The sequence below is a fragment of the Pygoscelis adeliae genome, unplaced genomic scaffold (genome assembly GCF_000699105.1).
Source record: "Pygoscelis adeliae isolate BGI_AS28 unplaced genomic scaffold, ASM69910v1 Scaffold38, whole genome shotgun sequence".
NCBI lineage: Eukaryota > Metazoa > Chordata > Aves > Sphenisciformes > Spheniscidae > Pygoscelis > Pygoscelis adeliae.
In genome coordinates, this window is record NW_008825614.1 from 11,067,952 (window position 1) to 11,092,883 (window position 24,932).

The 24,932-nt window shown below is 47.7% G+C and overlaps 1 protein-coding gene across 1 annotated transcript in view; it reads right to left on the bottom strand.

Annotated features, from left to right (window-relative positions):
- The window catches only part of OVCH1 (ovochymase 1), a 46,373-nt gene that overhangs the window by 15,979 nt on the left and 5,462 nt on the right, over positions 1–24,932 (bottom strand). The window contains 17 exon segments of the mRNA XM_009333032.1: positions 4,384–4,599; positions 5,685–5,776; positions 5,778–5,878; positions 6,560–6,632; positions 7,054–7,172; positions 7,174–7,272; positions 7,491–7,591; positions 9,925–10,021; positions 11,071–11,201; positions 11,365–11,517; positions 11,917–12,053; positions 12,390–12,521; positions 13,195–13,315; positions 16,459–16,554; positions 18,066–18,238; positions 21,505–21,602; positions 22,552–22,670. Coding sequence (XP_009331307.1) covers positions 4,384–4,599; positions 5,685–5,776; positions 5,778–5,878; positions 6,560–6,632; positions 7,054–7,172; positions 7,174–7,272; positions 7,491–7,591; positions 9,925–10,021; positions 11,071–11,201; positions 11,365–11,517; positions 11,917–12,053; positions 12,390–12,521; positions 13,195–13,315; positions 16,459–16,554; positions 18,066–18,238; positions 21,505–21,602; positions 22,552–22,670 — 2,058 coding nt within the window.

Genomic DNA, 24,932 nt, shown 5'->3' on the forward strand with positions numbered 1-24,932 from the left:
GCAGCCACTGGAAAGGCAAAAATGAATGGATCTGATAAAAAGCTTACCCCGACATAGGGCAGATTAAATATATATATTTTTATATATATTATTTATATATATTTTTAAAACCCCTTCCCATCAATTAGATCATTTCTTAGGCTCCAGCATTCAGGCTGGTGCAAGCCTGCAGGAGTCACAAGGCAGCCCTGTCGCCTTAGCCTCGGAGACCCAGGCAGCAGACACAAGCTAGGCAGCATAAAAGAGTGAGCTGCCAGCCCTTAGAGGAAAGCAGACTTGCTTCCAAATTTGCTCTGAGCTGTGCTTTGAATCAATACCTGGAAAACAGATAACAGGTTGGTCAAGTACCTGGGCTAACAGGCCTACCAACCTCAAATACTCACTCACTACTGAGGAAGAAATCTAATTTTTTTTTTTTAATTGACCTTGTGACCAGCCCTTGACAAGAGTTATGAAATACTATGCTTTTGTCTATGCACCCTCTGGTTCTGTAGAAACACAGGAGGAGAGCAGGCTAAGCCTGTAGCTGCATGCACACACAGTGCAGTCAGATTAAACACTTGTTAAATAAGAGACCAAATCAACAGGGAAATATTTGGAAGCATCTGAGTGGTTGTAACAGAGCAGGAGGAGAGAAAACAAGATCACTAATGAGAACTGTATGTCCCTTTAGTACCAAGCGTAATAGGGTTGTTTGCCTCCCAAGGCAGCAATTTTTAAAGTCATACCCTCTGTAGAGCAGCTTAAATTCCGGTTAAGTGCGCTTCCTCCCACACCAACATTTATGAGCTTTCTGCTCAGATTGGATGCTGACACCACGCCGTGTCTCTGCGTACCTGCACGGGACACTGAGAGCACAGAGAGGGTGGAGCTGAGCCCTTCCGCTGGGTAGAAATCCTTCAAATCCAGAAGGGAGATGAGGAATATTTGCTTCCTGAGGAAGGTGCTGCAGTGTGAACAGCACTGCACAGCAGTGCTGGCTAGAAGGCACACACAGGAAAGCATGACTTGGCTTAACCCACAGTGGAAGAGAGCTCGGCCAAGCTGAGTTATGGGAAGGGTACCCTTCCTCCAGGAGAGTTGGCCTTAAAAACAAAAAAAACAAAACAAAAACAAAACACCCAACTCTTCCACCACAGTCTAGGTTGAAAAGCAATGAGTTAAAATCACACAGCTTTGCACAAAGGCAAGGCAAGGGCTCCTGCATGTACTCAGCACTGTTGGAGGACATGGGCCCTGTGCTTGCATCAGGGGACAGCAGGGAACGGCAGCGCAGGCGTGGGTGCAGCAGTCTGGAAGGGGGTAAAGCCCATTGGGCTGAGCTGCAAAAGCTTGTCTCTAGGTTCATTTTAAAAATCATTTTTGCATTCAGAGTGACACCCCAATTCAGGTCATTACAGCACCATGCGCTTGCCATGACTTTGAGCTCACCCGGTGATGAGCAGCTCAGCTGAGACAAGCCTGCTCCAGTGCAGGCAAGAGCCTTGCGTGCGTTTCCAGCCCCTGCTAACCAGCCCTGGAGCTGCTGCGCTAATGATGCCCCCACAGTCGCTGCTGTGCTGCACTTCCCCGAGGAGAGAAAGCATGCCCACCTCCTGTTGCTTATCACTTCGGGGGACCTATTTTTATCCCAGTGGTGTGATGTCTTGGAGCACCAGCAAGGATGCCAGTGGGAAGAGGAGGAAAGCACACACTGCATGCCAACACCCTGGCTACAGCACAAGTCTGCAAGCAGAGCCAGTAGCACATCCCCTCCTGAACAGGTTGCTTTTTAAACCCGTGAGCAACAGCATCCTCCAATTTGCTGCCAGTGCTGGTGTCACCCAGTAACTCAGGGGTACTTCAGCCTTTCCATCAGTCTTCCTCCAACACTGTCACAGTTTTGGATGTGGAGAAACATTTAAATGCTTAATAGGCAGGAGGAGGCACATCAGTAGGGCAGGGCTGTTTGCTGTGCTTTAAAAGCAGCAGCAAGCTGACAGAGCGCCTCACCCAAGACCACAGCTCTGGTTATGCTAAGTACATGTGTAAGAGATTAAGTAACTGTCCCTGCTCTGAGACACTCAGTCCAAAACATGGAAGATAAAAAAAATAAAACAATACCTCATTCCAAGGATAAGGGAGAGAGAGAGCAGATTAAGCAACATACCCAAGTGCACAGGAAACCTGCAGCATCAGTATTAATGGACCCCTGGCTCCTCCACACGAGCCCACTGCTTCTAGCTACAACAGCCTTTCTTCCCTTGGCTCTGCTCACCAGCCTCCCTCCGTCCCTCCCTCCCCTGTCCCTGTGTGTACACACACACACACACACACCCCTCTTCCCAAGACAAAATCCTGAGACCTTTGTCCACTTGCAAGCAAGATGTTAGGAGACTCCAACTTGTTACCAGGCTCTACCCAGAGCTGCTCCTGAACTGAACCGGTTCCACCACCTTCTGCAAGCCAAGCGCTGCGGCCTCTGGCATGCCACAGCTCCACACAGTTCTGCAGCCACCCTGTGTGCACGCCTCTCCCGTCAGCTTTGTGGGCAGCTTCGCTGGCTGCTTCTGCGCTGAGGTCTCTGGTGCACTGCCACTTCCCTGCAGCACGCTCTGTTCAGCATCTGAGGAGAGGCACAGCATGCTTACAGGCAGTTTAATACAAAACTCAGGAACAGCCAGCATGGCCAAGCACTTCCCACAATAGGAAGGCAATCATATGACGGTCAGATAAAGGAGCCCAATGTACCTGCTCGAAGAGCCCTCACAGGGCTTTGAACCTTTTGTATGAAGCCATATGTAAAAGCTGTATGCAATGCTACAGCCTCCACCTCTGCGAAAGATTTACAGCTACAGAGCTGAGCAATTCCCTGCATAAACTGCCTGACCTCCAGTAAATCCATGAAAGCCATTACAGCCGTCAGACAGTCAGTGGTCAGCAGCCAGTTGTGTCAGATCCAAGGGTATGGAATATCTCCAGCCAGCTCCCAGCTTATCTGTGGGGATGGTCTGGCTACCATACAAGTGACAATTTGTTTTGTTAACTGGTTTTAGTTTAGAAGAAAGTTCTCCCTTAGTCGGCACCTGTACTAACATTTCTGTTATGTCAGTGTGGGACTATGAACGATGCCACAAGGGAGAAAGACCGGCAGCTGCAGCACAAAGCAGGAGACTCCGAGTGCTCATCTGACCTGAGAGTGGAGCATTATCCACAAGTGCTCTTTTCTTTAATGCATCCTTTAAGGTCCTGCTCATAACTGCAGCACACTTTATTCAGGATACAGAAAAAAAAAATAAATTTATTCCTGTTAGCAGAAGTCCTCCATTTTCTGCTGGCAGCAGTAGAATAAAATATAGAATGGGCAGAAACATGAAAACTCTGTCCAGGATTAGGTCTTTCCTCTTTCTTAAGAAATGCTGTGGGACAATCACAGCTACTCACTAAATGGAGAATTACGTACTTGGCTGTACGTGTGCACATGCAGGGAAGGAGGAGGGATAAAGCTCTGGAAGACAAAGGTTTTGCATCAGCAGTTTCCCAGTGCAACTACTTTGAGCCAAAGTGAAATATTTCTCTAGAATGACAAATCAGTTTATTTAACATGGAAAAAAGACCTGAAGCTATCTGGTGTTTCTTTGAAATCTCTCAAATCCCATCAGATGAAACAAGCTGAAGTGCTGGATTTCTCCATTTGCCAATGAAACTATAAAGCCAAATTCACCTTGACCTGAGGAGCCTCAGCAGTAACTTCTGGGAAAGAAGGAGAGCGCGAGCTGGTGCAGGGAAGCAGTATGTCAATGCTGGGTTCACGTGGAGCCCCTCAAGCAGGTTTGCTCCCCTCATTTCTCTGCAGGAGAGTGCCCCCAGTTTAAGAACAGGAGCCGCTTCCTTTCGTAAGATACCATCACTTTCATGCAGTCAGTCCTTATTCACTAGCATATGCTACTCTTTCTCTAGCACTTTCTCTGGCAAAATTTATCCTGCAGACTTCTGAATGTGGTGCTAATTATATCTAGATACACACACACACAAGTTCAGTTTACAGCATTGTCCCTAATTATTCTGCCCAAAGTGTGGGGCTGGTAAGCATTTTCGCAAGCAGCCACTTTTTACTGAGAAAAGTATCTGTCCAAAGATTGCACTCAATTTGAGAGCCAGAAGTGTTAAATACAAATCTTATGCTTCTGAAACTCCCGTTCTGATTTCCAGTAAGCTTTGTTTAGGGGGAAGGTATGAGGAAGAGAAGGAAGTGGAGGCTTTCTGCAGGAAATACATGGATTTTTTTTTCTTCCTCTTAAGTTGCCTCAAAAAGTCTACTAGACAAAACCTCAATGCACTTCAGATATTTTATACAAAGGGGTTATATTCAGGACTCATCTCACTTAGACAAAGAAAACTCACCTTTCATCAGCAGTCTTATCCAGTCCAGGAAAATCCTCACACTTGAATAGACCCCTGGTTTCTTTGGGCTGGCACAGCCAACACCCCAGCTGACAATGCCAGATAGAGTAAACGGTTCATTTTCCTTGTTGCAAACCAAGAGGCCACCAGAACCACCCCAGGAACCAAAAGAGAGAGGACTCGCAGTTATCTCGTTTGGCCTCCGCACTGCTGCAGCTAAGAAGAGAGCTGTCACAGCTCAGATTTGCCCAAGAAAAAGCCTCCGTGCAAGAACAGGGCATGCAGCTGCTGGAGCAACTCAGCCCTAGCCTGGAATGAAAAGACCGATTTAAAGGCTTGCTTATTAGCATGGAGTGAAGACTGAGCACAGGCTGCAGACCAAATATGATTGAATAGCGCTCTTTAGTGTTACACATAATTTATTAGTCTGCCATAAGATTGGGGTATTGAGCAGAACCTGCATTTTAGCTTGACAGTGCCTCAGTCAGAATTACTTTGCCTTTTATTTACTCAGCTGTTCTTACCTGCTTGCCTCATGATTTCAAGATTAGTTAGTTCTTGAACAGTGCTCTGAATACAAGAGTTTTATAAAACCAATAGAAGTCTTCATAGTTTATCTTGACAAAAGAGTGCTATGAAAGGGTTTCCAAGCAAGCTACAATGGGAAGTGTTTCACTGGGATAAGAGATGGGACTTGGGAAGTGCAAGGGAAGAACATCCTCTCCTCTGCAGGTCTCATGAAAATTACAGTCCAGAGAAAGATTACTAAACTCTGTGGTCCCACTTCCAAGCAACACTGCACATTGCGTATATCTCCTGTACAGATCGACTGCCTCTATTGTTCTTGTAAGTACTGTCCACTCCAGGGACAGCAAGTTGTTGGAGCTTTTAACTGTCACTTGCTCTATGCTGTTCTCCCCTCTGTCCTCCCCAGTCCCTTCCCCCAGATGGTCTACCAACGTCCATACGCAGACACCTTCAAGAGCGCTCACCTTTATTTTTACTTCACTCGACAGGAGTCCTGGCTTCCCACAGAAACAAAGCCAGCACAAGGCATCCTGGCTGTGATCCCTCCAGGGTGACTGAAGTAGTAATTTCTATCACAGATTTCATTCTCAAGTTGTTGTGGTTTAACCTCAGCACCACACAGCCGCTCACTTGTGTCTGCTGCAACCGCCTAGCTCAGCTCCCATCTGCTTGGGAAATAAATTCGAGGTTAGGTCTGGACAGAAGAATAAAATATGAGGTTAAAATGTATGTTCTGCTTATAATAGGCAAACATGCAAAATCAGAAGAGCCACCTTCTTCGATGATCCCCCATCCAGACACAGTGCAGAGGGAAGACGAAGATAACGTCTCTGTGCTGTTGGGCAGACACACTGGCCTCAGCAGCGTTGTACTCCAGAGGGACGTCTAGCTGCACCAGGGCAATGTCAGAGTCATAGCTCAGCATGTTGAAGTGGGGCTGCAGCGCGATGGTTTTCACCTGTCTCACCTGTGACCAGGGAAGAGGGGTCAGGGCAGAGAAGGAACAAGCTGCCCTCTGAGTGCATCCTGAAAGCATATTTGTAAAGGAAGAGGGCAAAAGTCCCACAGGCAATGACCAAGCTCAAAATAAGTCATGAAAAGAAACAAACAAGGTGCAAGGACTTTGAAGACAAATCCCCCGCTTCTCCGTTTTTCAGTCGAGAAGATTGCTGGGACGAATTATGTAGACCTCCTGAGCCTAGAGTGAAGTCTTACTGCTTTATAGTGCAAACACAAGCCAAGGTTTTGCAGAAGACTAGTCAGAGTCACTTGTGCTTCTTCTGCACATGTATTTCTTCCTCCTCCCCATTAGGAAGAAAGAGTCAGCAAGATTTTTATAGGCAGATATATTGCTCAGCACCAAGAGAGTAAGATGCTGAGGACACTCAGTCATCTCTGTTAGATTTTAAGACTTTTTACTGCTCCTAATAAGAACCAGATATAAAACATACTTCCATAAACTGCAAGTTAACTGAATGAGACCAGAGTTACTGGATTTCCTTTCTCATTCCTCAACCTGTGCTACATATCAGACATTTTGCCTTGCTGTCAACACTGTTTTATCTGTGCATATAGATCTGTTTTGAGAAATATTGTAGGGGCAAATACACCAAAGTCAACATTTTTAAGGGTACTTCTTGGTTTTTACCTGTTCTGTTGACACTCTCAGGGCTCTGTCGTGGTCTCCTACTGTCACAGTCCAGTGCAAGGGTTTATTGGATCTGTATATTGAAAGCAAACATATTGGAGCTACTTACAGTCAGCCATACAGCTTCATTATTCAGTAGTCATACATCCCTTCTGGCTCTTCTCTAATTAGTCATTTATTCCCAGGACCGCTGAGCAAGAGCTTCTCACCACGGCAAATATGTTGCATCAGTTCTGGCTTTGCTACAGCTCTGACAGCAGATAGTCCAATTAACTTTAATGGATCTCCTACAAGCAAGACCAAACTGTTGCCATCTCTAAAAATCAGTGATCGTGGAGGAAGGGCAGAAGGAATGTTTTGTAGAGGACATGAAGGAGTGAATATAATTTATAGCTCTCCAGCTGTTTGCGCCCCAGCCTGGAGGAGCAGGAGGAGTGCACAGCATGGGGAGAGGAGCAGAGGTGGCCCAGAGACGTGCTGGTCACACTCACAGCTTCACACAGTGGGCGGCTGTCAGCAGCTACATAGGGCTGATGACAGCCCTATCGCACTGATAGTCTCCAAGGAGCTTCAGGGCAGTGTGTCATGCCCAACAGTGAGGAGAGGCCTCCTCAAGCCCCACTAACACACTTGAACAGCCACTGGGGAGTAACTGGGGGAAAGCCACAGGTGTCTGCAAGAGAGCACTTCAGAGAGCAAACAAGGCTCAGGCACTGAAAGCGGGTCTCTCCCATCCTCTACCCTGTGTCCCTGCTCCCAATAGGAAGTGCATGCAACCAGAACGGAGAGGATGTACCACACGTATGCAGACTGAGAGATGGGGCACCTGCCTATCACTTCATGCAAGAAGTGCACAAAAGGGGACCTGAGGTCAGAAAGCATCTGCCTCACTGCATAATCCTCTTACATGTTAGAGGAAAGCTCCTCAGACCAGATCAACTGAGCAGAATTTAATTTCTTTACCTAAGGGGACATCCTTCAGAGGCAACATTGGTGCAGGAGTTAATCCTGAATCTTCTCTGCCTGCCTCCTCTGCAAGAGAGGAAATAAGAGTTAGCTCCAACTTGGGTCAATAGGTCTGTCCCCTCAAAAAAAGGTCCCCACTCTGGAAGGGAAAAGTTATTCATCCCCTCAAGCAGCAGCTGGTACACATTCATGAAAATAGAAAGCAACAATAGCAGACTAGCCCCCGGGATCAAGAGTCTCCTCTATAATGAGATTTTCAAGGGGAGTATCAGACTGACATAATTAACAAGGCTGCTTGTTTCAGGTAACAGAAGTTAGTAATTTCATTTCTCAGTGAGAAAAGAAAAAAAAACCTTGATTATTCTCCCTTATTCAGGGAAGGGAGCTCTGCCACAAGTAGCTATTCTGTTTTAAAGTTACCTTGATGGAATGCAGCAGGATTGGCCTAAAAAATAAGCTCAGGTGTCTGAGAATAGCCGCAGATGATGCAGACATTGTTAGACACAGCAAGCATCTCTACAAACCTGAACGAACAAAAGTGAGCTGGGCTTTGAACCCTCTGAAACTGTTCCACCTGTCACTTTCCAGCATGGTATTCCCTGGACTCAGCACTGGTTTGGGAGTTGAGAATCCACAGAGATTAGCTGTGGGAACGAACAAAAATCTGTATTTCTAAGATGAGAAATGTCACCCTGTAAGCACTTGTGGCTTTAGCTAATCTAGGTTTCTAAAAAAACCAAACCCCTAGAGTCTTGGTGACTTTCTGATTAAAACAAGAACTTTTGCAGAAGAGGTGCCTGCAAAGCAATGTTAGTCAGTGACATCAGTAAGCAGTAGTAGCCAGAATTAACCTACTACAGTTATAATACAGGTACACAAAAGTAATCCTAATTTTCTCATAGTGGAATTACAAGTAATCTTCAACAGAGAGTGTGAATGCCCTTCATTGCACAAAAACTCCCACACTTAAGAATGTTATTTGCCACTGCTGGGGGGTGCAAGCAAAGCCTCTCTTGAATGGTTTACATGTACAGGTTGAGGACCTAGAGAGCAAATGCTAGACTTTTCTTACTATTGAGAGCACTCAGTTTGCATAGCATCTGGAAGACCCATAACTGCAGCTGGATAGGAAGCTTGCACTTTATTCCAGAGGAGCTTTCCTGTAAGAATCTGAATTTCTGATAGCAAAGCTGTGCTGGAAAGCATCAAGTGAAACGTTCCGGGATGCTGAAAGCTCACCCCTGAAAGATTCCGGATTCAGATTTGTCAGCCTTCTTCCCCCCACTTAAATACTCCTTTCCAATGGAAACCAGATTTCTTTTCAAGGGAACCGTAGTGTTAATACTTATTCAGCATTTGGTAAACACATGCAACCAAATTACCGCCACAAAATAGACGGGGAAAAAACAGAAGCCATTTGCCAAAGATCACTTGTCAATGGTGAACCCAGGACAGTTCAAGCCTCTTACCCAGCTTATTTGGTGCAAAGAAAAGAGCACCAGCCCCTCATCACTCTACTGTGCCTTTTGGTTGACATATAGGCCTGTAAAGAGGTAGCCAGAATTCAATTCAAATACCTTCACTTCTGAACACCAGATTGCTTTTCACCTTAACAATAGATATCAAGCTCTGCTAAAGTGAGTGTGGTGCCTGGAAGCTGTTTTTTAAAAAAAAAGATGGGGTGTTACAACATGCTTTCATTTCGTCCAAGTAGGAGGAACATCTGGAAATACAGATGTTAAAAAAAAAAGAAAGTTAAGAACATTTCTTTCACTACAGTTAAAGATTTTTATATTGATAAAACTGAAGCAGATTTAAAGTCAGGAATTAAAAAATATTTCCTTCTGAAAGTGTGGGAAAGCAATGCCTCAGGTTAGCAATATTTCATTAATGAAATTCCAACAGAATTAGTTCAATTCATAAAGAATTCATATCCATTTCAGTGGAATTAGACAACTCATCGACAATCACTCTTTCATTCTGCCTTACTTTGAACATTTGTCGTCTTTAGTAACACTTAGATCAAAGTTGCTCTTACTCTCCCCTTCGATAGAGAGATGCAGAGTGGAGGCCTGATCCAGCAGCACACACTTGTGTGCTCTGCTGGCTCTGCAGCAGAACGTGAACCACGGTCCTATATCTGACTGCGCAACACCAGCCGGCTCTCCATGAGAAAGCATGGCCTTGGACCAGGATGTGGGATCTCCTGTGCCAGTGGCGCGCTTGGCCGCATCATGATGGGCAAGACAGCTGGGCAAGCCTCAAGGCTACTGCAGAAGCCCTTATATCGCCCTTTCAATAGTACTGAGTAACACGTTACCAGAGAGAGTGTTTTGGTGATAAAACACACCTGTTTCCACAGGGATTTCTAATTTAAGACTGAAACAATTAGTACTCACCCAACTGGTTTTCTTCTTCTTCTTCATAACCATAAACAGTAACTGCATCGTAAATGCAGCTTGGGCTAAGTTCCACAGCAAAGTCTTCAAACTCCAGCTGCAAAGAGGACAAGCAAGAGGGAATCATCAAGACTGAAACACTTACCCTTCTTAACCATGAGCTGGAGAAAAGTTAGATTTCAGAGGAATTTGAGCACTCACACTTGGTGAGCGTGTCACATTTTACATCAAAACAGTCTGTTGGCAACCTTAGCCTGACTGCTCCCTCCTGTGCAGGGCTACAGACAGGTCTGCAGAGAATGAGGCTGGCCTAAGCCTTGCCTTAAGAGATTTCAACTGTCATCTTTACTGCAACACTCAATGCTTTGTACTTCTGAAGGTTTAGTATCCCATATGGAGTGCTCTTCCAAGAGCTTTTCCTTCAAGCATGGAGAGTGCGTGATTTTCCCTTCATTTTGTTTTTAATCCAGACTGCAAATTCTCACTCCAACAGAGCAGCAGCAACCCAAGCAATAGGTCTGCATACCCTTGAGCATCCCTGGGTTTAACACTGTTTTTCCACCTCTTAGTCAAGGCAGCAGGGGAGGAGAGATGTTGCCGCTTTGAACAATGTAAGATGGCAACGTGACTCATCATGGGCTGGGATGAGCTTGGTGGGACACTTGCTGCACACAAGCAGTAACAGGCAATAAAAATAATCTTTATTTTTTAAATGGTACTATGCTGGTACTGTGAGTGGGAACCATCGTCACACAGCCCATGCACAATGAGAAACAAACACCTTGGTATGGGACTAAGGAGTAGCTTTTGACACTGCCTTGAGGAAAAGGCTGACTATATTTTTTGCAACACGATCTCTGCCTTCCCTTTACCCCTAACTGTCTGTGCTGGACTTCAAGATGATGCTGTCTTGAGATGAGATTGGTGCCTACATACTTCAAGCACTTACAACAGTCACAGCCCCTCCATACATGAGTTCAGAGGTGATGTCTAATTGACAAAATATGCCTGCAAAGAATCAGTGACCTAGAAACCTTACAATTTACAGTCTTGCATGTCACAGATGTTTCTGGCAGGATTTTATTGAATCGCCCCCCTGAACAGTTCTTAGTGCAGAGGTTTAAGTGCAGTTTCTCCTTTTATTACCTTTACGACATACTCTGCTGGAGCCTCAATGAGCCAGTGGCACTTTGTGTTCCTGGGATACAAGCCAGGGTAATTAGCAGTATCAATCTTCCCCTCTTCCACTAACATTGCGACACTCCCACAGCCCAAACCTGCAATATGCAGATGAAAAAGGAGACAATTTAACAGATGGGATTATATGGTACTTTTAATAAACCCAGATCAACAACTTGATTTTTAAGGAACCCAGGCACACTAAGGATAGTTGTTATTTTAAAGGGGTCAGGAAGGAGGGGAAAGGAGTTTCTACAGCACAGGCGAGGTCTCCTGCTTCAGAGTCCTTATGGATGGCCGTGAAGGTGAGCTTGAAGCCACGGCCAGTGTTGCTCCCATCAGAAACAACTGTAATGGTGGTCTGGTCCGACTCTGCCAGCAGAGGGGCTGGGAACACATTCCCACAGGATTTACCTGAGGGAGACAAGGAGTTAGTGGGAAGGGTGCGCTGAACATACATTTATTCAGGCAAATCTCACAGTGGTTCGTTAAGCTAGATCCCATCGGGAAGGTCTCTTCTTACATTGAGTGGAGAGACTATTTGGCTTTCATTACCTATAAAATATTTAGAGGCTGTAGAGAAAAATTGAGTAGATGGGACTTCATCCAAAACAACCATATGAACAACCAAATATTCCTAGAGGGTTAATTGCATTGACTAAGGATTAACATTATTATCAACACATTGCCGTTACAACTAAGTCAGAGTGGAGAGGCAGCCAGTATTTGCAGGAAATACTTATTCTCTATTGGTTCAGTATTAAGCACAGAGGGACAACAGGCCACGTTTCTTTTAGTCTCATCTGTACTTACCCAGTAATCTGCATGCATGTTGCACCTCATAACCAATTTTGAACCAAGGAAGAGCCAGCCTTTGAGCTGTGTCTCCAATGCACGTGACACTTGCTGGCTCTGCTAACACATCGGAAACTTGTCTGGACATGCACCAGCTAAGCAAGGATAAGCACTCGGTTTATTCTGATACCCCAGAGTCCGTAAGAGTAAAATAGGTATATTGGAGACAAGGCAGAGGGGGCACAGAATTATGTACAGCTGAAAGACATTTTTAAGACGCCCGCCACACTGCACTAGATGCCAGCACAAACATGAACCTGTCCCTCGGTCCCACCTGCCCTGCTCCATTTGGGTGTCATCTCTAGCTCTTTAGATTCATAGTGTAAAATACAAAAGGCTTCTCAAAAGCCAGCTAGATTTGCTGTTCTTCATGACAATGAATGACAAGAAACTACACCCAGTAACCCTCACTCCAAGGCACCCAGACTTACTGATCAGCTCTCTTCTGTTCAAATAGAGGGACACAGTCACAGTCACATCCAACTTGGTACTCTACATCTAATTTGGTGAAGTCTATCAGGATGATTTTGTCCTCCGGCACTGTTATATTCCAGGTGCATAGGCTAGAAGCAAGCAATAGTAAAGGCATGTATCTGCATGGCTGAGCTTAGCCTTTGTCAGTCCCACCGTGGGCTGGGAGTCTCCAGCAACTGCTTTCCTGCAAGCACACACCAGAAGCTGACAACTGATGTCACCAGCTCTACCTGGTAAATTTTATCATCTTCCCCCTTGGCATAAGCCATCTGGCAAGAGAGTTACCAGTAGCAGAGGACTGCTGTGGATTTGCTCAGCACTAGGTGGGAACTGATGCTTCCTTACAGCAGAGATAGCTTTGTGCTGTGCGACTGACACACTGCCAGCCCAGTCCATCTCATCCCCCTGCCTCCTGCAGGGGCTGAAAGCTTCTTTGTGTGAGCTGACATCAACATGGCCAGACCAAAGGATAAAGGGTACAACAGATGTCTAGCCAGCTGCATCCATTTTGTGAGCATGGCTGATACAGAATCTGTATTACAAATAGACTTTGTCTTCCTGCCTTCCCCCGCAGCGTTATCCTGCCCAGCAAGCATAGCTGGGGATTTGCTTTGCAGGGAACACACAGCCGCTGTCATCTGGACACTGCTGACAGTGATGCCTGGGCCAGCGATGGTCGGGGCTTCCGAGCCCTGGGAAACACTTTGGTGGGTGCCCCAAGGAAAATTCAGTGTTTGGCTATTACAGCCAAACTACAGTTACTTGTTGTCAGGATAATTGTCCTCCAAAGCCTGGGGGTACCAAATGCAGCCACTTTCTCCAAAGAGCGGCACGCCTTGGGAACTGCACCCTGCTGGTGCAGGGAGAGGGCTTGGCACAGCAGCTATGGAGAGAAAAAGGTTGTATGGCATATTGCAGTACAGGCACTATTGGTCAAGGCACAGGCTACGGCACTGCAGTTATTTCAAACACAAAGTGCTTGACATGCAGCTGAGAGAAGCCTCAGATGAGAGCACACAATTTCTTTCCCAAAGGCCTACTTAAAAATCCCCAAACTTTCAGGAGTTGTCCCACCAACGGTGGGCTCACATTCATTCAGCCTGTTAAGAGCTGACATTGCTACTCCAAGCTCATTTTTAATGAAGCACCACTTTTATGTTGGCCTTCCCTTCATCTTCTGTGGACATTTGGTCTGTATGAATCCAAATAGCTCTGCTTTGCAAAGGGTAATGCACCCACTTTGTAGCCACATGGCTTCTGCTCCTTGCAGTTACTGCTCCCAATTAAGAGGCACCTTCTTAGCTGCAGACAGTCCCCCTTTGAAAGCATAATCATTAAGGATCCCTAGCAAAGCCGTAATAGGTTGGATATTAGTTAATACCAACACCTCAACTTTGATGGCTATGACAGAAATAACACCATCTCTTTAACAACTTGTATTAGCCCTGTAATCATCTGTACAGAAAAATACAAGTGGCCAGTGGGGAGTTGCTAGACCTGTTCCTAGCTATAAAAGGCATTTCTGACAAGCCACTAAAACTGCAGCACTTAATACGGTGTCCCTCTTCCCATACGCATTCAAAGTTGTATTTGACGAGGAGATAACCCCCGATCAATCCTGCACGCCGTTTCAGGGGCACAACAGCAGTTCAGATCTCGAGCTGGCAAGTGCTCAAAGCAGGCCTTTATTAGAGCAGGGCTGGTATGCAGTGCTCAAGGGACACCTTGCCAAGCTGGAAGGGCTGCATTCAGCCAGAAAGAGGGCAGCTTGAGTAGCCTTCTGCTTTTCCTTCAGAGGATGCGGGGGTCAGACCTGCTATTATAACAGGGTTTCTGAAGGGGGGCTTATCCGTTTGAAGCTTTAGTTTCGCCACCCCAAATTAAAAGATGATATACCTTGCTGCTGATGCAGCAGCTGGAAATTAAACGGAACTGCTGTGGGTGGAGGGGAGGGAGGCAGCGATAGCAGGGCAGTTTGGGTCCCTACAGTGCTGAACAGACAGGAGAGGAAAAAATCTCCCAGTACTCATACCTACCTGGTGCCATGTGCTGGGCAATGAAGTCCATGGACACAGCCACCCGGGAGAAGATGCCTGGTGAGCCCTGGGCCGTGGTGCTTCCCTTGCGGGTATCCCATCCTCTGGCACAACCGACCCCCCAGGACACTACACCGACCAGAGTCCAGGTGCTGCCAGTCCTCAGACATGCAAGAAGGCCTCCAGAGTCACCCTGTCTGCAGCCCATCAGGGAGGAAAGATGCCATTTGTTTCTGTGCCAGCAGCACCGACCTTTGACGGTGTTGCATGACAGCCCAGCTTTACCGCAGAAGCCAACACAACCTTGCTTGCTTCTCCCCAGTCACGGGGGCCTGGCACTGTCCCTGCTCATTCAGCTGTGCTTGTTTAATCTAAAACGCACCAATCTAAGCTCTGTTGTTTCACTCCCCTGATCTGACTTGCAGTTTGGCACCCTGCCCTTCCCCATACACAAACCCCTTTTTTCCATTAAAAATGTAAAAATGAAAGCCATCTCACTAACATCAGCTGCAGCACTGCTTTGAAAATGTGCACACAAGGTATGACAGAGGGCAGGGAGCTTCCCAGGCTACTGTTTGGTTAAAAAAATATTCATGTAAGTACACCCCAAGGGGACTAGTAACAACCTGGTCAGCAGCCTTCCCTAGGGCAGGGCAAGACCGGCCCCACTTGCACTGCTAGGGCCAGCACTGGAAGGTTTGGCACTGAGCGAACTCTTCTGTTGCAGCCCACTGCCCAGTGGGGCTGTCTGAGTGAAGGTATCAGAAGGCTTGAGTGTGTGTAAGGGGACATTGAGGGAGAGCTGGAAACTGCCTTCTTTCCAACCTCCTGGTAGCATCGCCCATGCCAGGCTCCCTTGCCCATTGCCTGAAGTCGCACCACTGAAGGTCCTCCCTGGATTCAGCAGAGGTGGTGGCACTTGCATGCAGAGATGGAGGTCCTGCTGTTAGCAATGCCCAGGGCAGGTCTAGGCAAGGGGGGCAGTCATGCTTCAGTCTCCTGCTCACATCCATACTCCCACCCACAAATGACTCCTCCTGCCTTCATTATCCTGAAGCTCCTTGTAAAGCCCTTGCTCAGCAAAGTGCTGACAGCACTGTCAGTGCTGCTGCTTCCCTTTCTCCCCAGGAGAGAAGGTTTGTGGGTGGACAGGACAAGCCTGCTGCCCAGCGGGAGCCAGGGTGGATAAGCTGTTACCCTGCATGTGTCCCTCCTGCCGTCAAGAGAGCCAGCGCACAGCATGGAGCCCCACACGGGCAGCTGGTTCATGCCCATCAGCAGCACGCTGCAGGTCTGGCTGTCAGTGAGGAGCAGCTCCATCTCCTTCAGGACGGGAGCCAGCACCCCAGCCGCTGGCCACGTCCAGCATCTGCAAGACAGCTCTCCCCTCCGGCCGAATGATAGCTAACAGCCCCATCTCCTGGGAGCCACATCCACCCCTTCCCCAACAACCCAGCACGAGCAGCTGGGGGATCCCCCACCATTTGCCTGCCCCAAACCACTGGGGATGTAAAAATAAAAAGCAACATTCATAGACATTCCCATCTCCTTTAAAATCTACCAAAACTCAAACAAGTGGAATTCCCTTTGAGGGAACAGTTTTCTGATATCTAGAGGAGAGAGTATAGAAGAGTATACATTTTTAAGTACAAGGGAACTATTCCCACTTTTGTAACACCTTGTAAGGACAGCTCTGCTTGCGAGAGGCTCCGACACGCACGCATGAATATGCACAGCAGCACTGCAAAGGGCAACCTTCCCTAATGTGTTCCAAGGTCCCATGCTGCAGGAAAATGCTGATCTGCACATCCCTACGGGGGCTGGTCCTCTGAAAAGCAGAGAAGATCTGATGAGCCAAGGGGTACTTGAATTTTCCATCTGGCAGGAGTCACCTTCTCTCGCATTTCCATTTCTGAAAGTGGCTCCTTTCCCTTACCTATTACGCTTTATTCCTGCAACTGTGACCAGAAGACCCTGCCATTTGACTCACCCTCAGACACCTTGCCCCAGCCACTAGCCACACATGGTGTCCCAGCCTGGAAGTCTTCATCCTTGTGGGGAAGGCGGATGGGCTGAACCTCGTCCCCTGCAGAGGAAAGGGTGCACAAATGAGCGCATGAACCCCATCCTTCCAGGAGCATGTCTGATTTACAGGTACAAGCCGCACCCTTCAAGTCACACTGTTCCATTTCTCCCCTTCCCAAAATACCAGTCACACGTGGGTATCTATAAAATGGGAATACAAACTGAAGTTAGTCACATGTAATTGAATTTATACGTGAGGCAAATTCAGAGAGAGACCAGGAAGACTGTTAGCTATCTTTGAATGTTAACTTAAGCAGAAGGATACTTGGGAAGGGGACAATAGAAAAGGGAGAAACAGCATGGCAGGGACAAGGAAAGGAAAGCAAGTCTCTGTATCAATCCCATACAGCATGGAAACTGGACAGTGCTTGGGAAACTCTTCACACCATTCCCCCCAAAGACCAGTGCTGATCAGATCAGAGGAGTTACGCAGGACACAAAAAAACTCAGCTCAGTTCAACCCAGACTCTTACTGGCTAGTTTTTTCTTGATACTGGAAGAAAAATGGATCACAGTTCTCCTTGGCTGCCCTGACAGGGCATTGGCAGTGCCCAGCCTTCAGAAGGGCTAAGCAGGGAGCCCTGTAGTTTCCTCAAGGGTTGTCCATACGGCTCAGACGCTGTCAAGCCCAGTTCATGCCTAGAGATACCTGTTTAGCCAGAGAGTACAGGCACACAGGCAGCCCTCAAGCAGCCTTCCTCACGCTGCCTGCCAGGATGTCCGAGTTCTGAAATGAACATTTCTTGGGTCTTATTTCCCTTTCTCCTGCCATCATGGGCAAACCATAAGGCTATCACCATCCCAGCCAGTGATCTGAGATATGACAGTGACAGAAGGTTATTTTATGTTGGCTGATCTGCCATCTGATGGTCACAGGCAGTCATGGCCAGTTGGCTGTAACCCATGTAGCTCTATACAGCTCAGGGAATTGCCTTTGAAAAGCCTAGGAAGTTAGAGACTCGTGCCACTTCCCTAACTCCGACACCCTAAAATTACCTCCAGAGGCTTTGCCTTTGCCTGCAGTAGTACTTGGAGCAGGCAGGTTTTAATCCAGCCTGCTTCTCAGTGGGCAGGGCCCTTGCAGCCCACTGCTAGCTAATAGCCCAGGGCTATGGCCAAGAGGAAGCTGACAGCTTTCCAGCAGCTAGCCGAGAGCTAGCGTTAGGACAACAGGGCCGAAGGAAGCCGTGCTGGTACAGTTTATATGAAGGGAACACAAAGGCACACAGGAATCTGGTGCACAAAGAAAACATGGGCATATCCAGAGCACAGACCCTGACCAAGGGATAAACTTCTGGGACAATTAATCAAAGCCTAGGACAAGAATTAACCTGTGTTACTTTGATAAGAATTAAAGGCATAACTGAGGGGATATTTCTCTAGCATAGAGAGCATGGGAAGGGAAGGAAGAGGGGTGTTCTTTCTGGACCAGCGCATCAGATGAGGACTTTGCCCACGTAAAGCACCCTCCCGCAGCGGCAGCTCACCTTCAGCCCTTGGGCTCCTGCTTACTGTACTGGGCTGGGTGCTGCAGGTGCAGCAGGGCCACATCACAGTCCATGTAGTGTAGCTGGTTGAACGCAGGGTGGATGATGACAAGTGAGATGGGGATGCTCTGCTCCTGCCTGTCCGCCCGCTGGAGGTGACGTTCCCCCACTGTCACCACCAGGCTCTTCAGGAGTTTCCTGACGGAAAAAAACAGTGCCAGGCTGATGAAGGAAGGGGCTGCCTCCACAAAGCAAACCCTGACACTGAGCCTGCAGCCCCACAACGTGTTCCTGCCCTGGGAACCAGGGCTGGCCTTCAGTAACAGGACTTTCTGTGGGGCTGATTTTGCATTAGGAGCAATGCAGAGGATTCCCTGACCTCCAGCTGGAAAAGCTGGACTTACTTTTAAATGGATAAATAGGTTTCTTGTTTCATCTGCTATCCATCAAGCCACTGTTCATACCTGGGCAGCAGAGAGCTGCCAGGAGGCCAGGGGAGGTGCCAGCAGATTTCATTGCTGCCAGCTCGGTACAGGGAAAAGGACAGTTTATCTTTTGCCTTGGGACTCACAGAACCCCTGTGCTGGTTTTCGCCTTAAAACATCAAGCTCAGCCCTTGTTACCTGCAGTCTGGGATCCTAAAAGGCACACGAGAAGCCTTAAAAGCAATGGGAACTGATTACCAAGTCAATTTGGCCCCATAAATCCTCCTTTATAATTTTGTTATCAGTGCATTTAGGAGATGAGCAGAGGCCTACATCTGAGAGCTTTATGATGGTTTTAGGCAGCTACATGTAGTTTAAATTAACACTAGACAAGCGTATGCCCATTATGGTTTTTCTGCATGTTTTAGAATCATAGAATCATAGAATCATTAAGGTTGGAAAAGACCTCCAAGATCATCGAGTCCAACCATCAACCCAACACCACCACGCCCACTAAACCATGTCCCTAAGCGCCTCATCTACCCGTCTTTTAAATACTTCCAGGGATGGTGACTCCACCACTTCCCTGGGCAGCCTGTTCCAATGTTTAACCACTCTTTCAGGAAAGACATTTTTCCTCACATCCAATCTAAACCTCCCCTGGCACAACTTGAGGCCATTTCCTCTCGTCCTATTGCCAGTTACTTGGGAGAAGAGACCAACACCCACCTCGCTACAACCTCCTTTCAGGTAGTTGTAGAGAGCGATGAGGTCTCCCCTCAGCCTCCTTTTCTCCAGGCTAAACAACCCCAGTTCCCTCAGCCCCTCCTCATAAGGCTTGTTCTCCAGACCCCTCACCAGCTTCATTGCCCTTCTCTGGACACGCTCCAGCACCTCAACGTCCTTCTTGTAGTGAGGGGCCCAAAACTGAACACAGTATTCGAGGTGCGGCCTCACCAGTGCTGAGTACAGGGGCACTATCACTTCCCTGCTCCTGCTGGCCACACTATTTCTGATACAGGCCAGGATGCCATTGGCCTTCTTGGCCGCCTGGGCACACTGCCGGCTCATGTTCAGCCGGCACAGTTAAACTTAGAGCAACCTGCTCCAGCAGAGACAAAACACCATTCAGTATTTCTTTTACCAATTACGTAGATAGCTACACTTTCAGAGCAGCATTACCCAATAAATAGATTTGCAGTAGATCCCATCTTTAGCAAACCAGATCTTTAGCAAAGGAGTTTACTCTCCTCTAGGGACCCAGAAAATGCAGTGGGGTGCAGGGTGGGGCAGTTTTGCACTCCATGGGAGACATGAACTGGGTTTTTTGATCTGCCTGGTACCCAGCACTGCAAGAGACGCCCACAGGAGCCACACAGCTCATCTTTGTTTCGGCTGTCAGTGTTTCCCGTAACCAACTCTCACAGCACAGGGCACAACACAGCAGTGAGCTCGTCTCAAGATCTTTGCAATTAGGGCTGATTAAAGGTCTGCCTGAACTACTGCTGAGATAGGACAAAACCCAGACCTGAAGCAACTGCCTTTTCTCTCCAGACTACGTTTACTTGAGAGTCCAAGAAACCCCAGTGCTCAGACAAGAGCTTTGAAGCCTATTTATCACTGATTTCTAGTAGTTTCATAGTTTGTTTTTTTTTGGTTTTTTTTTTTTTTTTAGAAACTCCTGCCCTCAATCTCTTCTCTAACCTCCATGGGATTGCACCCCTTCATGAAAGTCCGACTGCTGTGAATTACCATCACGCTATTTCACCCGTGCAGCCTTCGGAGGTGGCAAGTCCAAACAGCCTGGCTTGAGGGGGCTGGTAGGCACACACTGTATTACAGCTGCCTGCCCAGAAGTGTGGCCGCCAGCATTTGAATCAAGGTATGGGGGGTTCAACCTGAGCCTTTGCTTCAATACTTTCTAGTAAATTAAGATTTTTTTTTTTACACACACCACCACCACCCCCCCCAGGGAAACCCTCTCATTTTCTAATCACTCCCAGCCATAAGTAACAGACCCGCTAATGGCACAGCTCAGCTTTAAGCCCAGGAGACTGTTTACTGGAACTGGAAAGTTCCTGTACTTCCCAGCAATGTCTGACACTGGCATTGCCTGGCAATACAAATGCTGCAGTAATGGGAACATAGGAACAGCACTGGCAGCATAACAGTGGAGAGTAAAAGCACTGTCTAGTTTTGCACGGAATAGAGAAAAAAGGAGGTGCCTCATTATCGAGATTAATCTTGCACATTGAAATTTTTATACCATAACAACTTTCTCATTATCCAACACCAGTCCTCAGAAATGATGCTCAAGTTGAGCAAGAAAAAGATGTGAAGCTGACTGGTCTGCAATTACATTATAATGGATTATAAAAGGGCTAGCAAAGGGGCCACTTATATAATTGTCCCTGCCCTTTAAGAGGTCTTTAGCATGGCCTGTGAAGCTGGTCTTGCATTAAAAGTACATAAGCCAACGTGACTGCTAGGAGTAATGGGACAGTTGCCAGGGCTGCTTTTACCAGAAAGCTGCAGTGCTTCTCCTTCTGCCTCAGAAATGCTTCTCTGGATGCTTGTTTAGGTGAGCAGGGTCTTTTAAAGACAAAGCCCTCTAAAATTAGTGATTTAGACATTTAGAAAAACCGTGGTAGCATGGAGATTTCCACACCCTGACCTCTGCCCCAGGGCTGCCCACACCTCACAGAGCTCCTGAGCACTGAACAGGACATATGAATTTTGATTTGCAGACTCCCTGAGCGGGTGAGCCCTCTCCCCAGGCTTTGGGGAGGAACGTGCAGAGACACAACAGGAGCAAGCAGGGTACTGGGGGATGCACGAATTGCTCGAGGACCTGTGGGTCTGGAGTGACACATCCCACAGATCTAACTGTGGCAGAGCACTGGCTCCACTCAACCCTGTGAGGGGCATTTCCCTCCCTAACCGGGGACCACACACCTGGGCCCAGGAGCTCCCTGTGTCCTCAGGGGAACTTTTGCTGCAAGAAGTTCAAGAGCGAGTGAGGAGGTGAGGCTCACTTACTGCTCCAGGTTGACCATGCAGTGAGCAGCGGTAATAACCACATCTTCTCGGACCAGACTGCCACCACAGAAATGGAAATGGCCCAGTTTGAGGGACACCTTCAAAGAAAGGGTCAGGTACGTTTTGAGATGAGTTGACGCCTGTTTCCCCCCAAAATGTGAAATAACAAAGATCAGCCCAGCCCAGAAAACAACTTTTTCCTCCCAGTATTAGTGTGTGGGACGCCCAGCTGCCTGGAGCCCAGGGGACTCATTTCCAAGCCGTGACTGACCCTTGGCAGCCACCTTCAGCCCCAGTGGTGCATGAGAGGAATGAGACCCTGGAGCATCCTGAAACAGAGGGGACCAGAAGACATCTCACTCCTCTTTCTTACTGCTGCAAGAGCTTCCCCAGGGGTTGATGCTAGCCAGGGGTCCAGAGAATCCATCCCCCTGACCCCAGCACCCTACCTTCTCCCTACACCACTCCCTCATGTGCCTTCCTGCACTTCATGCTACTACCTGCATACATTTTCAAGCTGCTGCACAGGCAGGGACTGGGTTTTGGGGGGAGGGAGGTTGCAAATACTGTTTTGCCACAGGTGCCAGCGTTTGCTCTGGCAACATGCAAACAAGTAGTACTTTTCTAAATAGAGCCGTGCCCTGCTCAGTTACTCATAAGACATCATCCCACAATCATTGCTTTTCCTTATGTGAATGCAAGCCGTGAGGCAAGGTAACTTTCCTCTGCAGCAGGGGACCAGGGAGGCATCCTCCCTTCCCACCTCTGCAACCTCCCTGCAAGGAAATCCTCAGCTGGTGCATGCCACAAAAGCTCTGCAGCTGCATTAGCTCACCCCAGCCAGAGATCTTGTCTTAACCATTAGATCAGCTCATTCCCTCCCACTTTGGGAGGGTGGTCAGCCTGGGAAGCCGGGCAAGAGGGACTTTTAGATCAACTTCCACTCCTGAGTGAGCAGCATTCAATGACTTGAGGATGAAAGAGACATTTTGCTGCTGCCTCTCCTCCCCCTTCCCCGGGAGGAAGGCAGCACACTGCAACACAGACCTGCCAGGGCTGCCCTCCAGGCACCAACTGTCTTCCTCCAACAATTTGAGAGAAGAATCCCAGCGGCAAAGCATCCTTTGGGCTCTTCAGGTCAATGGGATGAAGTCCACAATTCAGGCCTACATAGAAGACAGAAACAGGAGTATTTTGCAGTGAGACAACCCCCCCGCATGCTCAAATGCATCACCCCAGGCTCTTCTGGCAGGTAGGGAATTAATGGGACAAATCCCAGGTGTCCCAGCTTTCCTGACTCCAGCCTGAGCTCCAAGCTGAAGGTAATTATATGGAGATAAATGAAAACACACGGAAATTGCATTTCTTGATAAGAAGCTGATGTGTGCAAAGCTGAAGTCTCCTGTGAGGTATTTTCATGATGTGTGTGCAGTCATAAAAAAGCAAATTTCGATTTCAGCCAGTAGCCTAATTATTCCTAATGAAATGCAACTGGGACTTACAAAATTAAGTAACAAGTGCAACAGGTTGTAATGATGCCACCTGACTTTATTCAAAGTTTACTATTTCAAAGCTTCCGTAACTAAGTGTCCTGTAGCACTTAACCTGAGCAAGTAAAGTCATTATGATCTTGTCTCTGAACTGAGCTGGCCCAGCACGCAGTCTTGACTTTGGTCTGAAACACATCTCAAGGAGACAGAGCTTTCTCACATCGCTTTTGGCACTGGTTTTGCCTTAGAAATGTGGACAATGAGCACAGGGAAAGTTTGATTTAGGGATGGCTGGGTCTGATTAAGTTTTAGATGCTCGTTGAACTGTGCAATTTGAGATAAATTCACGGCAATCCCATTTATGTTTTCTAGGGAAAACCCTACCAGTCCTCGCCCAGCAGGGAGTGATGCACACACTGACAGGCCTGCCAGACCCCATGCTGGGTGGAGGAGGAAGGGGTGTGCTGCTCCCCTGGGTCAGCTCCAGAACATGATCATCACAGCAAAGATCACACAGGAGGAGAGATCTCAAATACTTGGGACACAAAGAAAAGGAACCAACTGCAACTTTTCATACCAGAGGTCTGCTTCTCCAGGCTGGGTGGTTGTGGGAGAGGGGTAGCATCAGGCTTCTGACTCCTTTGCTGAGAAGAGGACAGCAGCTCTTCCTCCACCCCCTTCAGCTGGCCCCGTGTCTGCACCAGCTAAAAATCACTCTGTTAATCACTCCTGTCCAATGTGTTTCTTACGCCAATAGGAGGGGTCCCCTGCCTCTCCCAAGCCAAGGCTGGGATAAGAGTTCAGTTCCCAGCCAAGCAAACATAAGCAATATAATGCTCATGATTTAGGAGGTACTCGCACTGTGTTTGCCCTGGCAAGAGCCTGGAATAACTGACTGGAGTCACCAGGAGACCAAGTCTGGATCCAAAATGTTACCAACCAGCACACCACCACCCCTCCAGCCCCCTCTTTAACTTTGGGTCCTATGTCCTCTGTGTGGGCTTGAAGGCAAAGCTGCTTGCTTAACCTTCCCATCAGGTTGACAGGCATTAAAAAGCCACCAATCTCTCACACCACCTTAACTGAGTGCCAGTGAACTCAGGAACCCATATCTTTCTCCTCCACCCGGACAGCCAACCACCATGAGACAGCAGCAAGCAGGACTCACCCCACAAGGTTGTGGGGATCCTTGCACAACTCCTGCAGCACTCCTGGCTGTAGAGGGGCTAACTGAGCTCCTTGCTGCTCCGTTCAGCCCAGCCTCTCTCTCTTTCCTTTTTTAATAGCATTTTATCATATTCCCAGGGCACACTCTGGCCTCAAAGCATTTGACTACTACAGAAAACTCAGTCACAAAATCAGGCACAATTTTCTAAGCCATTGACCTGGACCAAGCTCTCCCTAGCCCTTGCTGCTGACTACCTTTTCCAACAAGAGACTGTGGTGATTATTGCTATAGCAGCAAGTCTGCTAGCGAAGTAGAAAATAAATAGACTTTATCACAGAGGTAAATGATGGAGAAAACACCATTCCCTTAGGTGGGGAGAGAAATAACATTAGCAACAGCAGAAGGACCGGCATCATATTGGAGCAGGGTGGGAGGGATAGCAATTAGCTGGTTATCCCATCTCTTGCCCCAGCTGGGCAGATCTTTTTAGCACTAGTTTCATTACCAGGAGCAAGTCACTCTGAAGATCACCATTCTTCTGCCCAACTTGACCCCCTTTGCAGCCTGCCCTGTGCTTATTTCCCTCTCTTACCTACAAGCATCCCTAGGAAATAAATTTTTACATGGATGTGGGAGCAGGCCAGACAGGGAGTTATAAATACATATAGCCACTGCAGGAGGATGTGCAAGAAGGATTTGAGAACATGCTGCCATTCATTGCTCTCCTAGACACTTTTCTGACATGAGTGCCCCAGGGTCACCAATTAACA